The sequence below is a fragment of the Carlito syrichta genome, unplaced genomic scaffold, assembly GCF_000164805.1.
Source record: "Carlito syrichta isolate Samal-C Ts95f unplaced genomic scaffold, Tarsius_syrichta-2.0.1 Scaffold301817, whole genome shotgun sequence".
NCBI classification, from domain to species: domain Eukaryota; kingdom Metazoa; phylum Chordata; class Mammalia; order Primates; family Tarsiidae; genus Carlito; species Carlito syrichta.
Window position 1 is genome coordinate 257,960 of NW_007245913.1, and position 17,855 is coordinate 275,814.

The 17,855-nt window shown below is 40.1% G+C and overlaps 1 protein-coding gene across 1 annotated transcript; it reads left to right on the plus strand.

Annotated features, from left to right (window-relative positions):
* The first annotated feature begins 490 nt into the window (after nt 1-490).
* Nucleotides 491-14,127, plus strand: SLC30A10 (solute carrier family 30 member 10). The gene is made up of 4 exons (XM_008055311.1): nt 491-1,381; nt 2,020-2,097; nt 10,391-10,630; nt 12,424-14,127. Exons 1-4 carry the CDS (start codon nt 742-744, stop codon nt 12,921-12,923), a joined length of 1,458 nt encoding a protein of 485 aa, XP_008053502.1. The 5' UTR covers nt 491-741; the 3' UTR covers nt 12,924-14,127.
* The last annotated feature ends 3,728 nt before the right edge of the window (nt 14,128-17,855 follow it).

Below are 17,855 nucleotides of genomic sequence, written 5' to 3' on the forward strand. Positions count from 1 at the left end.
TGGCTTTACCAAGAGTGTAGTGGAATGAGGGTGGGGGCCTGAGTGAGGTCTGTGTTCACATTTAACGAGATGAAATGCAGGAAGCCCCCTTCAGGGCAGGACAGACCCAAGTGAGTGCTCTTGGGCCTTGCACAGGGTTAATATGGAAACTGTACTGTAAGCTGTGTCTGGACACGTATGTGAAGGTGTCCACGTCCACCACCGCGAACACACCCCACAGCAGACAAGGTCCTTATCGCTGAGTCAACAGGACTCGGGCGACCCAGAGGACCTGAAGAAGCGGTGTCATTGGGGGAAGCCCACCTCTGCATGGGTAGTGGTGGGGGGCTGTCCGTGAGGACTGACATCCAGACACGCCCCCTCTCCCCCGCGGCTCCCCTCTCTGCCTAGATCCGTCCAGCAGGAGAGACATTGGCGCGTGGCCACCTGCCAAGTCAGGCCGAGGCTGCGAGGGAGGCGGCGTACGGGCTTTTCAGATACCGCCGCCGCGGCCACTCCTTTAGACTCTGGACGTGCGGAGACTGGGGACGCTCTCTCCGCCTTATAAAAAGCGCCAGGGCAAGGCCGGCGGGACAGCCCGGGAGGCGGGTACCGGGCCTCGGTGGAGTCCGCGCCGACGCGCCGCGCCGCGCCGCGCCGCGCCCCCACCTGTTGCGGCGGCCGCGCTGCGCTCAGGGCGCGCCCGGCTCCCGGGGCGGCGCGGGGCCGGAGGCGCGGGGCCGGGGCCGCCCGGCTGCGGAGATGGGCCGCTACTCCGGCAAGACGTGCCGGCTGCTCTTCATGCTGGTGCTCACCGTCGCCTTCTTCGTGGCCGAGCTCGTCTCGGGCTACCTGGGCAACTCCATCGCGCTGCTCTCCGACTCCTTCAACATGCTCTCGGACCTGATCTCGCTGTGCGTGGGCCTGAGCGCCGGCTACATCGCCCGGCGCCCCACCGGTGGCCTCCGAGCCACCTACGGCTACGCCCGCGCCGAGGTGGTGGGCGCGCTGAGCAACGCCGTCTTCCTGACCGCGCTCTGCTTCACCATCTTCGTGGAGGCCGTGCTGCGCCTGGCCCGGCCCGAGCGCATCGACGACCCCGAGCTGGTGCTCATCGTCGGCGCCCTGGGGCTGGCGGTCAACGTGGTGGGGCTGCTCATCTTCCAGGACTGCGCCGCCTGGCTCGCCTGCTGCGGCCGGGGGCGCCGCCGCCGCCACCTGCAACGGCCGCAGCTGGCCGAGGCCGGCACCCGCGGCGCTTTCGGGGGGCCCCAGAGCGCTGAGGACCCGCGGCGCGCGGAGACCCCGACAGGGCCCGGCTCGGACTCGGCCGTGACCTTCCGGGGAGCCTCGGTCGAAAGGAAGCAGGAGAAGGGGGCGACCGTGTTCTCAAACGTAGCAGGTGCCTTTCGGTTGTATCTTTTGGACCGCGCCGCCCTTCCTTCCTCCTCCTACCCAGTCCCTTTCTTCTCACACCACACCCTCTTTTTCTGCCTGCTGTTTTTGTTTTTAAATTTTAATCCATTTTGTTTACAGTCCCGCGTTACTTCTCTTCTGCTAACTAGCATATTCTCCATGATTTTTTCCTCTCCTGGGTGCTCGATTCCCTCTAGCCTCTTCCCTTCCCCCCTTCTCTCGTGTATAGGAGTACTGATTTTCTTGGAAATCAGTCCTCATTGTTGGGTAACAGATCGCACTCCTCAATGCCGCCTCCCCTTCGTTGGTTGCTATCTGAACTTTGTTTTTCTTCCTCCCCCTTTGACTATTCTTCTCTCCCCTTGGGTGTTATGGGTTTTGGGGGTGGGGGTGGGCTCCCACTCGCCATCTTTTTTGTTTTGACTTGAAGTGTGAATGAAGTCCAAAGGTGGATCACAAGGCTATTTCAAGGCCAAAATGTACTGTTCTGGGCTGGGTGTGTGTAGAAGTAGGGTCTCCCATAAACTAGTAGGAATTTAAAATAACAAAACTTTATTTTGAGTCTATTGGTTTTTTTTGCTTGTAGAACTTATACACAACACAAGGTTTCTTCTTTGAATGCAGGTGATTCCTTGAACACCCAGAATGAGCCGGAAGAGATGATGAAAAAGGAGAAAAAATCTGAAGCCCTGAATATCAGAGGTAGGGTTGACTTTGAGCCTATTTGAAACTTCCTTTCAGGGTCATTTGTGGACTATACTGTTCATTTCTGACTTTTAATAAGGCAACAGTGTGCTTGAAAGTAGGCCAGTTACCTGCATAGACTATGACCCCAGTCTCTTGCCTAATCACTGCATCGATCCTAAGAGAGAAACTAGTTGCTAATGATTTATCTTTGCTCCACTTAGACCCATGCTAATGCTGCTTGCTTTAGAGCTCCACATATCTGTCATGTTATACTTTATTTGCTTTTACCCATTCATGGATATTGCTAACATACAGTGCAGCCTATTTTAATGGAATGTGATTTTGTTTAAGGCAAGAAAGAAGTAGTTGAGCTGCTATCCAAGGTTATGCCCTGTCTTGCATTGCTGAATGACCCTATTACATCAGTGTTATTTCTGCCAGAAATCTGCTTTTGTAAAGGGACTGTTGGTTCACTAAAACCTCTACTTCCAGGCCCAAGGTGAGGGTTCTGATGAGGCCTAGGGTAGGTATCTAACTAGCATTCTCCTCACCATGTGTTCAAGATCAGAAGCATTGGGCTAAAGTCAGCCTAGGGGGTTCTGAGGTATGTTTCTACTGGACACCACCGTATCCAACGTCTCTCCTTTCTGACTTCTTGGGCACAGACTTTGCTTCAGAGTGATACCAGAAGGGATTAATCCTTAGTCTTGGCTTTGAGAATTTCAATAAGGATTAAGCAACCTTTTACCTTCATAGGGTGTAGGGAAAGCTTGTAGTGATGCTTAGATGGACATAATATCAAGAACAACTATTAATTCAGGACACATCTTCATTTTTGAAAATTTCACATCTGTTTTACAAAGGGATTCTCAGAATGGACCTATGGGAAAAAGTAAGAAATAACAACATCAATAACAATACATGAGCTCCTAAAAATTTCTAAATAACTTAAAGAAAATTTAAATGCAACAAGGGAATTTGCTTTTTAAAAGAGCTGGGTGGTGAATCTTTTTGGAAAGAGAGAATCTGTAATAAAAAATCATTATCCTTTCGTTTATCTTATCTTTCTTTTTTTAGGTTCAGTTAGAAACACACACACACACACACACACACACACACACACACACACAGAAGGATTTTAAGGTGGAGTTAACCCTCAGAGTACTTTAGTTTTTCAAAGCAAGTTCTGTTAATCATCTTCATTATTATGTTACAAAGTTGAGGTAGAGAATAGGTAAGTGGAAAGAAGCAAAGAAGAATGAACAGTAGGCCCCGGTACCTATTTTGGCCATGTTTGAGAAACTTGTATGATCTTGTTAAATTTTAGTCCAAAGTTATTGGAGTTCCTCAATGGAAAAATGTCAATGGTAGAATACTTTACTATACTTGGCTGAGCCCTTGGTCCACAGGTACTGACAAAAGTGCACCTTTAGCTTCAGATAGGGGTGAATAGTGTAGTGGCTGAAAACTAGGATTTTACTTTAAGCTGCCTGGGCTTGGGTTCTGGCTCTGCCACTTAAGAATTATACGACTTTGGACACATTGTTGATCCTCTCTAAACCTTTGGTTCCCTTATCTTTAAAATGAGCATATTGACAGTACCTACCTCATGATGTTGCTGTGAAATAGAACATGTAACGTGCTTAGGCTTAAAGTAGAAAATCCAGCTAATATTTTTATTGAAGGCATAGTTTGGGCCAGGAGCCATTCATGAATTAATCAACTGGTAATCACACCAATCTAATGAGGTGCATAATGTTGTCATTTAAGTAGTGGGTGGAATTGCTGGGTTCCAACCCACACTGCTTCAGTTAAGGGTTAGCTCAGATCATTGCTGATGCTTTTCTGTGAGTTCCTGGAGCTTTTCCATATTTTGGGCTAAGTATGAGACTGGCCTCACCTTAGGCCCTGTGTCCTTGTCTTACAGTTCAGGAAAAGACCACAGAATGTTAGAACTGGAAAGACTTTAGAGAAAATGGACTTCAACCTTTCACTTTACAGATGAGGAAACAGGGTCCAGAGATTTTGGCAACCTCCCCAAGATACTCTGGCTAGCAGCAGAGGCAGGACTGGGATCCTGGGCTCCTGTTTCACATTTCTGGCTCTTTTTATTGTCACACACTGCCTAGACTCCAGTCAGGGATGGCTTGCTTCTCCAGTATACACAGTCCACTGAATGGTTATGTTTCTAACATTTAAGCAACTGCTATAGAAAACAGGACTGCACTGTCTGCTTTACATATGCAGAGGAAACACCTGATAGGGATCCCTGTGAACAAAAATCATTTGATTTTCATTATTGTTTCTCTTATTCCATTGGGAATAAAAAAGGAGTTCTGAGAAACACATTCCATCTTCTACTGCAAAGTACAGTGAAAGCACAATCCTTTTAACATTCTCATCAGTGTGCTTTGTAGTGGTCAATTTTATTGAATGGGATCAAAGATGCTACATTAAAATGCTGTAGCAGTGTGTCAGAAGGACAATTCACCCCTTTTATTTTGGTGTAAGCATAAATAGATGAATAGCAATCCTGACATCCCTTGAAAGTAAATCTTCTTTGATAAGATTTTTCTTTATAATTTTTGATTTTCTTCTAATAAGAAAGTTCTCATCCTTTCATAACCATTTGCCCTATGTGAATGCACTCTGTTTTCAGTTATTCAACAAATTCAACAGGATGAGGGCTTTTCAAAGTGCTGGAACACATCAAATTTCAACTTAGGTCAAATTGCTCTTTCATGTTATATGCCAATTTGGGAGAATTTAGTTTTTCTCTAAAGATAGCAAGTGAGGGCCAAGTGCAGAGGTTTCCTGTCTTTGCAAAGCTACCTTGAAAGCTTTGTGACTAATCAGGTGATTGAGTTGTCTACTAAGTGGTGATCTTTGTCTCTTAGATAATGCTCCCAGATTTATCTTTCTGAATCATAGTTGTGAACACATCAGAGTCTGCTCAGAACCTTAACTGCATCTAGAATAAAGTTTAAACACTGCTGACATTCAAGGGCTTGCTGCTCTGGTGCCAATACTTCTTTCTAGACTTTTCTGCCCTTCCCTTCACCCCTTCATGGCCTTACCTTCCCCACTAGCTCTTCACCATCTCCCCCCATGCCCCTCAACATTGAGTGCACAACCATAGTGATGTGAGAAGTGCTTAGATCCTGTGGTCAGGCAGGCCTGGTTTGAGTTCTACCTCTGCCTTTTACTAACTAGGTGACCTTGGACAAATAACATAATTTCTTTGAGATTCAGTCTTCTCATCTACGTAATGAAGATAATAATACCAACACCCTTGTGTTGTTATGAGGATCGCATGTGTGGTTGGGACAGCACAGAGGATCCACTCAACAAATGGTGCCTATTATTATCATCACTTCCTGGTCAGTCCTCAGGAGTTTTCAGACATTGTTTTATATATTTTTCAGAACTAGCCTCTGGGGAAGTGAGAGATTCACAGTTGTGAATCTTTCTGCACAGAGAAGTTGGTATTTTTAGGTGCCATGGCTCATAGTTACAGTGTCAGAGTCTGTGAGTCTAAATTTAGCCCATCAGCCCCCCCAAATTGCCTGACAAGTGTGTGCTCCATTTTGGCCTCCTGTGAGTCCTCTCTGTCTGAAATGACTTCTCTTTTTTTTTTTGAGTTGGAGTCTCACTTTCCTGCCCAGGCCTGAAATGACTTCTCTTTTGACTACTGGTGAAGTCTGTATTCTCTTCAGAGTCCTGCCCAACTCATCTACCTTTAAACAAGCCTTCCGGAGATATCTCATCAGGGAGGACCCTCTTCCTCCTCCAGAAGGATGCTAATGCACTTATCTCAGAATCCTGCCAGGACTGTGGTTAACGATGACCATGCCTTCTTCATCTTTGCATGGGTGGTTAGAAAACACATTGCATCATTAAATCTCAGGAATTTAGGGGGATGATGCTTTAAGCAGTTTTTCAAACTGAAGGTCATGGCACTTTGGGGTCTAGGATCAATTTAGTAGAGTTTGATTAGCATTTAGAAAATTTATTGTAATTGAAATGGAGTAAGATAATGATAAATCCTATATAAGGGTAGGTTTTACTTTCTCATGAATCATGAATTATTTGTTCCAGTTTGTTTCTGTGTATGTGCTAGGATGCAGAACAAAATTCTTAACGTGAATTCTGGAAAAACAAATTTGAAAGCTACTCTTTGAAATAATTTTTAGGGGCTAATCGTGAGATTTCTGAGAAGGAAAAGCTGAAATTGGAATTTAGTATCTCTAGGAGGCAGGATGTAGATCTCTAGTCGTTTAACCCTTTCTAGCTGTGTGATTTTGGACAAGTTTCTTAGCGACTCTGTGCCTCAGGTTCCTCATTGTAAAATGAAGATTGTGTCAACCTGAAATAATCAAAAGGGTCAGGTTCCAATTTTATAGTCTATTCAAGTGAAAATCTGGGAATGGCCATTCCAGGATGTATCACTCCAGAGAAATGGGGATAATGCTCTGAAGTTAAAGGTGAAATTCTTGCTTATACAGGAAGAGGACAGGAAATTTAACAGGATTACAGTGTTTTCTATCTGGCTTAGGAGTTACAGCAAATTAATTAGTTACAATGTATTTTCTTTTCCATGTGTCTTCTCTATAACTGGTTTTCATTTCTTTCCAATTTAAAAGAGTGTATTTAACATTTAACTCACTGTGATAGCTATGATGTCTTGTGTGAGAAAGGTAAGAAGGAGGTTAATCTATAATGAAAGTCAACAGTAAGAGGGTTGGGGTCTTCCCTGGTTCTCTTTACCATTTACAACATTTTATAGAACAATGCGGGTAAGGGAGAGGACTTAATTTAGACAAACAAAAGCTTTCAGCTACCTGTCATGTGACTCGGGGCCCTTAATTCACATTCCTTTAGAGCTCAAAATAATTGAGTTTCAACAGCTTATTTACTTATTTACTAAAATTTTATATATTTAGGGGATACAAAGGCAGATTTCTTACATGCATATATTGCTTGGTGGTGAAATCTAGGCATTTAGTGCACCCATCACCTGAAGTGAGCATTGTATTCAATATTTACTTTTTCAACCCTCAAGCCCTTTCACCATCCCACTTTCTGTAGTCTCCAGTGTCTATTATTTCACTTTGTGTGTCCGTGAGTACTCATTGTTTATAAGTGAGAACACTGGTATTTGACTATTTGTTTCTGAGTTATTTCACTTAGGATAATGGCCTCTGGTTCCATCTATGTTCCTGCAAAAGGCATAATTTCATTCTTTTTAATGGCTGAGTAATATTCCATGGAATATCTATCTATCTGTCTATCTAATCTATCATCTATCTATAGCATTTTTTTAACCCAATCCTCCGTTGATGGATATTTAAGCTGATCCAACAGCTTAGATCTTGAAAGTGAAAATAAATAATTATATTGGCAATAATTACTTATATTCACAAGAGTGACTACCTTACAGAGTCCTTAAGAGAACTTACTGTGTAAATATATGTAACACACTTAAAACAGTGCTTGGTGTATACATGTTAGTTAGCATTACAATTATTGTTGTTATTAAATATAATTCAGGATTTGTTCTGTATCATAGGATTTATGGCTTAATCAATTAGAAAATACTGTTTTATTGAATGTCTGCTTTGCACGCCTCCAGTGCTATAATACAAACAAAGGAAGTTTAGGGTATGATGCTGACCCTCATGCTACTTATGGAGAAATAAGACTAATATGCATGAATCAGAATAGCGGACTGTCTCAGGCAATGAGAATGATGTCATGTGCATATAGGTACATGATTTTCTATTTTTATGGTAGCATTTTGTACTATCCTGAATAAAGTTAAAGTTTTGATAGTGTATAGACCAACTCTTGGGAATGTTTTGAGTTCCCGTTCTGTGGCTCAGGACAGGGACTGGGGAATAAGAAGCTGCTTTGGGGATGGAGTGGGAATGAAGGGGACACAGCATTAGAAAATGGTGATAGAAACGAAGAGCTGAATATCACATGTTCTCACTCATAAGCGGACCTTGAACAATTATCATAATACTATGAGGAAAGGGATTGGCAGCACTGGGAAGCTGCAGGGGTGAGGTGGGGGGAGGGCACACCTCATCAACAAGGGTGCTTGCATAATGAACATTTGTATACTTAACCCTAAGTTGTACTCCACATCTTTAAAATAAAATAAAAAATTTAAATAAGAGAGAATTACTCCAAAACAAACAAACAAAAAAACAACAACAAAAACGAAAATGGTGATAGCTTAATGTATGTCAAATCGGTGTCCTATTACTGTAATTAAACACTTAGCCAAAGGGAAATGCGAGGATTCTTTTGATCCCTGTATTATTATGGGGGGAAAGTTACCACAGATTACATTTAGCATGTTTACAGAATGGCATTTTACCTCCGATGTTACTCAGAATCCTGGAAGTGTTGCCAAGAGGAGGAATTAGCCCAATTAAAAAGCACCTTCCAAGTGAGACTGTTTAGTTTAGCCGTGAGTGAGTTGTTAGTAATATGGATTATTATTAATCCTACTGAATGAATCTGTGGAATACATGGAAAGACAAAGCAAACCTTTCTTCTAGAACAGTGCTTTGGAAACTTTTAGTGCTTTCAGATCACCTGGGGGGTCTTATTAAAATGAAGATTTGGATTCTATAGATCTGAGGTGGAGCCTGAGAGTCTGCATTTCTAACAAGCTCCCAGGTGATGTTGCTACTGGTCTGCAAACCACACTTTCAGTGTCAAGATTCTGATGTTGCTTTAGGTAAAAAACCAAACCAAACAAAAAAAACTTTGTACTTTATAATTCTTCTGGTCAAAATTTCGCCTAATTTACTTACTAAATTCCAATTGTCTATGTCTAATAAACAGTTGGGCACCCAGATCCTCTTTGCTGAGGATTGCATGTTTTCTATATCATAATAAATACCTTTAGGAACAATTTCCTTAATTAAAGTCACCCACAATTTTTATTATTATCCATAGAATTTTAATTTTATTTCACTGTGATAAATAGCTTTTTTTCCTTGAGTCAGGGTCTCACTCTGTCGTCCAGACTGGAGTGCAATGGCACACTCACGGTCACAGCAGCCTCAATATGCTGGGCTCGGGCAATCCTTCCTCCTCAGCATTCCAAGGAGCTGGAACCACAGGCACGTGCCACCACGCCTGGCTAATTTTTTGATTTATTGTAGAGATGAGGTCTCACCAAATTGCCCAGGCTGGTCTCAAACCCCTGGACTCAGGCAATCCTCTCGCCTCGGCCTCCCAAAGTGCTGAGATTACAGGCTTGAGCCACCGGCCCAGTCAATAAATGGCTCTTGATGCAGTGGACACATTGCTGGAGTCCCTGTTCGTGAGGCCATTTTAAACCAAATACCATTTCTTTTTTTAAAAAAAATTTTTGATTTTAAAGATGTGGGGTACAATTCAGGATTAGGTATGCAAATATTCATTATGCAGGTACCTTGTTGAAGAGGTGTGACCTCCCTCCCCTGGCAGTTTCCCACTACTGTCAGTCCTACCCCTGTTCCCCTGGCAGTTTCCCACTACTGGCAATCCACTTCCTACAGTATTATAATTGTTCAAGGTCTGCTTATGAGTGAGAGCATATGGTACTCTCTTCTTTGTTTCTGTGACAGATTTCTGAGTATGATAGACTCTAAATCCATCCAAGTTGTGGCAAAGTCCATATGTTTGTCTTTCTTTATAGCTGCACAACGAAACTGGACTGGATAAAACAAGTGTGGTACATATATGCAATGGAATATCATGCAGCCAAATACCATTTCAATGACCACTGACTGAGTGAGAAGTAGATCAATACTTCTAGAGAAGGGAGAAGATGAGTTAGGGTATAGGGAAGACAAAGAATTAAAAGAACTACTCTATTGAAAGATCTTACTTCCCCCTCCTCTTAAAAATGTTTAAAACATTTTAAAGCACAGACACTTGTCTGAAAGAAATAAAAATCATTTTTACAGCCTCTATTTTCTGGTGTGGTGCCCTTTGATGGATGGTGAGTGGTAGCAATGTGGCACTGAAATGCCATAGTCACTCTTCTACAGGTGACCTACTTGGTCAGAATCCTCCTGGGCTGTTCCTCTTCTCAGGTTCTCTGAGTCCTGAGATGGTAGCCTGAGGTTTTGTTTACTGAGAAGCAGTTGCCATTATTTTTTCATTCTGATCCGTCCTGCTGTTCTAACCCCAAAGAAAACGAATAGCAACAAGTATTCACATACTTGGGAATCTGAGTCATTGAGGGTCACATGGCTTCCAAACTTGGATCTATAATGTATTAGCCTTTCTTTCTTCCTGGCAGGTGTACTTCTGCATGTGATGGGAGATGCCCTGGGGTCCGTGGTTGTGGTCATCACGGCCATCATATTCTATGTGCTTCCCCTGAAGTCTGAGGACCCATGTAACTGGCAGTGCTACATTGACCCCAGCCTGACAGTAATCATGGTCATCATAATTTTGTCATCTGCCTTCCCACTCATCAAGGAGACCGCTGCCATTCTGCTGCAGATGGTTCCCAAAGGAGTCAACATGGAAGAGCTGAGTAAGTAGACTGGCTTCTGATCTAGAACCACTCTTGGTTTAGTGTTATTCAGGTCAATGGTCCAGCGTTAGTTCAGAGCAGTGTTTGAGTTATGTATTCTGAAATATTTTAAATCACCAGATGATAGAGACATCGTCATATGTTTTGTAGCCTAATAAGATGACTCACAGCTTCAAGAACCAAAGTTTGTTTGCAATCCACGATTTTCTGACTTAACTACAAGTTTTTGAGAATGTAATGCTTGGGTAATACCAATTTCTAGGCTGCTTACCTTCATGGCAAAGATTTATTTAACTCAGATACGGTAATTTCTGTCAAGAACTTTATTTTTATTCTCCTTGTTCTGAAAACAAGAGTCATTGATGTTCTAGACCCTGTTTTCTAGTTAACTGGTTTTTATGAGCGTGCAAATCACTACATCTCTCATAACACTGCCTGATGCTGCAGGCAGAGCAGGTGGTGGGAGGGGAAGAAGACACAGAGGAGTAGACACACAACATTGTCTTTGCCATCCCAGGAGCTAGCTGTTTCCCATTTCAGGAAATAAGGTAAATGTATGCAAACCAATTTGTGATATATACCAGGTATGCCTCTTAATAAAGTCACATAAACATATTTAAAACAGATCTTTTTAAAAAACATTAACAACAATAGCAATACTTTTATGGCACTTATTATATTACTTATTACATGTGTAAGTACTATTAACTCATTTTAATCCTTAAAATAATACTATAGGGTACTATTATCATCATTCCTAATATTAAGATGAGGAAACTGAGGCATAGAAAATGTAGGTAAATTTCCTCAGTTCATGCTGGTAGAAAGTTACTAAACTGGGATTTAGACTCTAGCTGGCTGCAAGGTCTTTGCTCCTAATCACTAGTCAATACCATCTTTCTAAATACACACTCATTTTAGAAAGTATAGGAAATACAGAAAAGCCTAAATAAGAAATTAGAAATCTCTTATAATTCAACCACGAAAATTACCACCATTATTATTTTCTTCTATATACACTGTAAAAAGAAAGATCATACCTTTTTCGCTTAAAAATGCTATGCATACATTCTTCATATCCTTAAATATGCAACTAACTTTTAAACAGCTGAATTATATTCCATTACATAATTGACTTAACTATATCCTTGTTATTTTCATTTTTTTCCTTAATGCAAAGAGCATTACCCAAACCATTCTTATAATAAAGCATTTGGTTATTTCCTTTAGGATAAATTCCTAGTACTAGAATTTCTGGTAAAAGTTTTTGACTCATATTGCCAAATTATCCCTTTTACAAAAAGGCATTCCACTTTATGCTCCTCCTAGAAGTCTACTAGAGTGCCCATTTCTGCATATATTCAACAGCCCTGGGGATTTTTTTCTTCTTGTTGTAAAACTTATTTTCTTGGATGACTTTGTATAGACTTAACAAAGTGTGGTATGGGAAATCAGAGAGGAGAAAGAAGATTATGGGCAAATGTACCCCAAAAAGTATGGTTATTTTTCTTCCTTTTCTTTTTTTATTTTATTTTCTTTTTTTTTGAGGTGAGGTCTTGCTGTGTTACCCAGGCTGGCCTCAAACTCCTTGTCGCAAATAATCCTCCTATCTGGGCCTCCCACAGCACTGGGATTACGGGTGTGAACCACCACACCTCCTTTTTCTTCCCATTATTCTTAGTAAACACACAGCAATTTTGGTGAGAATGCTTAAAGGACCATAATCCCTCATGTAAAACCATGTTTCAAATATGGCACTCACCTTAGCTTTTATTTACTCTTCTCAATTCTAGTGAGTAAACTCTCTGCTGTGCCCGGAATTAGCAGTGTACATGAAGTGCACATCTGGGAACTTGTAAGTGGAAAGATTATTGCCACCCTGCACATCAAGTATCAGAAGGACAGGGGATATCAGGATGCCAGCATAAAAATTCGAGAAATCTTCCACAACGCCGGAATCCACAATGTGACCATCCAGTTTGAAAATGTGGACTTGAAGGAACCCCTGGAGGAGAAGGACTTATTGTTGCTCTGCAACTCACCCTGCATCTCTAAAGGCTGTGCTAAACAGCTGTGTTGTCCCCCTGGGGCACTGCCTCTGGCTCATGTCAATGGCTGTGCTGAGCACAATGGCAGGCCCCCTTTAGACACATACCGAAGTGATGGCCTAAGTAGAAGAGACGCAACAGAAGTGGCCATTGAAGTGTCTTTGGACGGCTATCTGAGTGGCAACAGACAAGTTATTAACAAAACTCAGGAGGACCAATGTTATGTCAACAGCACACATTTTTAATCTGGTACCCACATAATCAGACTGTATAGACAAGGCACTTTGGAACCACTAACTTGGCTTGTGGAAGGAACTTTGTGGGTTGGACTATAATTGCACGCAGTGTGCACTTTTTGTGTTCACTTCGGGTTGGCCATTTGAGATTTTAGCTGAACATGTGTGTTAATTTTTGTATGACTGATAACCCCTTCCCATTTCCCTGGGGTGTCTCATGCTGCTCTTCAACAGTTTTAGCTTGAACATGCATTTCTAAAGCAAACTGTACTAGTGTATATATCAGGGACATTGGAGACTGGGACTCAATGACTGTGGACACAGTATTCAGAGAAGTTCTTTATTTTAAACTGATTAGAACTTCTAGCTAACTCTCAGGTGACCTTGTAGCCTAAATACATTGAAAAAATGGAATTACCATGATAGCTGTATTTTTTCCATTTGAAGATCATAAATGAGGTATTTCTTTTATAGTATTCATGGCAGAGGTATTCATGGCAGAATTATCTTTTTATTTGATTCATGTTTGTATAAATATAAAGCAAACACTTGTTAAGGTAGAAGATGTTCTCAATACATCAGATGAGGTAGAGTTTAGTAGGGGAAGAAGAAGAGAAAATGATTTTTGAACATCTCTTAATTTTGTGAGCTGAGAGAAAACTAATGTTTACTTTCTGCTGTGAACTAAAATACAGCTATAGCGTATTTCAAATGTTTAAATATATAATACATTTTTTTCACTTGGAAGTGAGGGAGTTCCTTAACTTCCTTAAGTTTGACACACGTACTTATAAACTGTCTTTTAGGGTCAATATAATTGGAACTGTTTCATTTAGTGCTTTGATAATGATTTGCTTATTTTTCAAAATTTCTTTTGAGTCTTCATTCATATGCTCACATTGATCTAAGCAGCATTTACCAGAAATACAATGAGTATTCCTGGGATAAGAGAATATATAACATTGAGTGTTAATTCTTGCCAAATAAATAAGCTAGACTGCCTTTTCTTTAATTAGACACATTTAAAAATATTTATTATAGCTGCCAACTAGTATCTTGATGGAAAAGTTGATGTCTAAGGGAGAAATGGTAATTAATTTAACTGTTGCCTTTAATGTGTTTTTGAGGAACTTAGAACTTTCTTCTATATCTCTGACCAATATTATCAAGTTAAAATAAATTTTTTATAATCCAGTTCAGACCCATAACCAAATTACATTGGAAGTAGAGAAACATCTGCCATGTATTTGACACATTGTTTAGGCATCAGTATTTAAATCAGAACAGTCTCATAAGTATGCGAAAATAAGAGGTACCTCACTGTATCTTCTTTGATAAGTTGCAAGATTGACTGAAAATGATGATCTCTTAGGGTGTGAAGTCCTGTTTAGAATCTGTACAGGCTTTATAAGAAGTGCTGAGTTGACAATAGAAACTGTATTCACATTTTTCAGCACAAACATTATTAAAAAATTTTCTTAGCCCTACATTTTAAGGCTAACGTAAATAAGCAGGTATGACCAATAGGATAGGAAATTCCTTGAAAATTTATCTGAGTTTAAGGTGACTGTGAATTAGAAAAATAGAAAAATGCCTAAAAATATTTTATCTCTAGAAGTTTATTGGGCTTAGTTATATGTGTTTTATAAGCTAAAAAGGGAGTAAAAGTAAGACATTTCTTTTTTTAGTATTAAAAGTGTGGCATAAACTCACACAAACCGGAGGATTCTCTAAGAAGCTCACCATGGAATTATGTGGGCTGAACTCTACTACATAAACATTGATTGAAATGTCTTAGCCAAAACCACATAAGAAATTTGCCTCTCGAGGACAGCCCCCTACCCTCCCACTGTGGGAGATTTTCTTCCCTCTCCATAAATCCTGTTTTCTCACTTAGAAAAAAAAAAGAAAGAAATTTGTCTCCAAATTCAAAGGTCTAATATGATTTCCCATCATTTTGCCTTTATTTAAGGGGAAAACATAATTTCACAGTTTTTGTACAACTGGCTAAAGGAATGCATATTAGTTTTCATCTAAACAATGTTCTTTAATCTCTAAAGTATTTTCTGGAAAGGAAAAAGCACTTAATTCCAACATAATTAAATCTACCCTCAGAAAAAATATCTTGATTGAAACTTACGAACATACCAAATTATGGACTAGAGTCAATGTGAAATAATGCCTTTTTAAGACAGTTTGGCTGAGTGCATTTAATAATGTCCATACAAGCTAAGTGCAATATTTTGTATTGGATTGGAGAGGTTGCATTTGCCACCTCTGGCACTGTGATGCTTGCTGTATGGAATTTTCACTTGGGCTTTAGTCTCCCTTGAATTGTCCTACCATTTAATTCTTCCAAGAAAATACAAGGGTTTTATTTTTTCCTTTGTATCAGCCCTTCTTCGTGTCAGTAACATCAGATGAGTAATAGATTGAAAACAACTTTGAGATTAGGAAAATATTACCACTCAAGTTGGTGTTCCTGTGTGCTTGGATTCGTTCCAGAAAATTCCTTCTTTTTTCTTTTTAAGAATGAAACATAATTTTTTGGGGGGGGAGTGAAATCATGGGCAGCTTTACTAGCTTTACTAAAGAAGGTAGTCTCTTCCCAGTTCACTTGGCTATGAATTGGCACTGGCAGGATTTGAACACAGACAGCTGGTTTCAGAGGCTGTGCTTTTCCCCCTTTTTTTCAATTCTCTGCTGTGCTACAGCTGTGAGGCAGCAGAACCTAGTGGTTATAAGACTAGACTCTAGTACCAGACTGATGAGCATAATTTTAAAAGTCTATGGCATCCTCTGTGTGTTAGATCAGGGACCAGTTTCCTGTTGCTAACATGACTTTCTACCTTGCCTATTGCCCTTCTGTTTCTATAGAAAGAATCCTTTTTGTATTAGTTCAGCATCAACTATAGGAAGTACTATGTTTGCTTCATTTTCCAACTTCCAAATCTGTTTTTGGAAATAGAGGTTAATTTTTTTCTTCATGATATTTAGCCATTATGAATTCCCACAGGGCTGCCAGTTTCCACTGTTGACAGAAAAAAAAAAGATCCTTCTGACTTCATGATGAAATATCAATAAAATAGGGAGACATTATTTGAGGAAGAATGAAAAATATTTTCCATGTTTAGTTACTTATTTTTTGCCACCAGCTAGACTAACTCTAGTGGTAGTTCAAGGGTGCTTTGAATGTTAAGGAAATCACTGAGGTCGATTTTGTATTATAATAAGGCAGCTGCCCTGTGAGTTAGTAAGAGCTTTTGTGATGCTTACATCAGGTTTTGTCAATCTTGGGCATTATTGACATTTTTCAAGTGGGTGAGTCCTGATGTGTGGGATCATTTTGTGTATATTTTAGGATATTTAACACCATCCTTGTCCTCTATTTATAAATGGTGGTAACATCCCCCCAAGTTTTGACAACTAAAAATATCTCCAGACATTGCCATATACCTGTGGGGAAAATTTTGCCCTGAGTTTTGAACCATTGATTAAAACTAAGGGTAGTTCAGGGACATTGTTGACTAAAACCCTTCTAGAGCCCAATAATTCTTTTAATAACTTATTCTGCAGAATTTGCTGTTTTAAAAAATATTTTAAAAAGTGAAATCAACCTATTTATAAAAATTGCAGTTATCTCTACAGAGGAACTTTGGGCCTTTAAAGAAAATATATTATTTAAAACAAAAAACCCTTACAAATCGTACTATACAGATGAGTTATGACAGTGAATGAAATGAAGAAAAAAGCTTTTGATCTCACTATTCTGTTCTGATCTCTTCAACTCTTAAATATTCTCAATTTGATGGGTCACTACTAAATGAGACTGGATAATTATCAGCACAGCTGATTCTTGGGGTTAAGGTGTTTAGTTTTTCTTAATAGTCAAAACTATCAGATTTAAACTTGATGATGTTTCTTGTTATTATTAGTTCCTGGTAAGCAGCTAGTGCTAATGATAAGTTCAGATGTTTAAAAACTTCTTTATCATTTATGACTAACTTTATCCTTTGTCAAATCACATCCATTTTCTCTGAGAGGGCAAAATATATTTCCTAATTTTAAAGTATTTTGCTTTTAAATAGATTTTCACACCCTTGTGGTAAAAGATTGCAAAAAAAGGCTGTTTTAGAAAAAATGAGGAAACATGGCCTGATTTGGATTTTGAATTTAGATTAGTGATCACTGTAGCTCTGTCACTCCCTGGATAAATTGTCAACTATTGTGCTTCTGTGTATATTTACACTCGAATAAGTCACAGGTAGAAATCAGGCTATTGAACCGGAAAACTTGTTTCTCAAATAAAACTTTCGGGGCCCATAATCCTCAATGTAATCTACATGTTCTTCTTAATCTGGAGTTTGGCTAATGCGATTGTGCCATTTTTTGGCATTTCTTTTTTCAGGTGTTTTGTCCCTGTTTACATGGAACTTGAAGGTTTGCTACATGATCAACTGTCACCTCTTAGTATGAAAACAGGCCAGAGACACCAAACCTGCTCTGAATTCTAATGAGAACAATCCAGAAAGGGTGATTTTCAAGGGAGAGTGTCCTCTTCCTGGAGGTCTGAGGTTATGTTACTGTATTGTGGAGTTTTGTTGCTTAACGTTCTCCTTCTGTCCTCCCAGGCAATTTTGCCAAAGCGTAATTCTCAGATTTGAGGGATTTGTTAAAACTCTAAGATATAAAGTTTAAATAACTCATTACTAATTGCATGTGAACCCCTCAGTAATGTGTACACATAGATATACCTTTTAAAGGTAAAAGATGTTTAATGGTGCTGTAAATAAAACTTTTTAAAAAAATAAAAACATGACTGAGATATGCTTTGGGCAATTAAATGGATAACTCAGAGTAGCTGAACTCATTTTGTCTTTGTCACTTACCCTGGTGAAACTCCTTGGATTGGTTTTAATAATTTGGGCCTAATTCCTTCTC

Coding starts and splice junctions, on each gene's coding strand:
- SLC30A10 (XM_008055311.1), top strand. CDS start 742: ATGGGCCGCTACTCCGGCAAGACGTGCCGGCTGCTCTTCATGCTGGTG. Junction 1,382..2,019: donor CGTGTTCTCAAACGTAGCAG/GTGCCTTTCGGT, acceptor CTTTGAATGCAG/GTGATTCCTTGAACACCCAG. Junction 10,631..12,423: donor AGTCAACATGGAAGAGCTGA/GTAAGTAGACTG, acceptor TCTCAATTCTAG/TGAGTAAACTCTCTGCTGTG.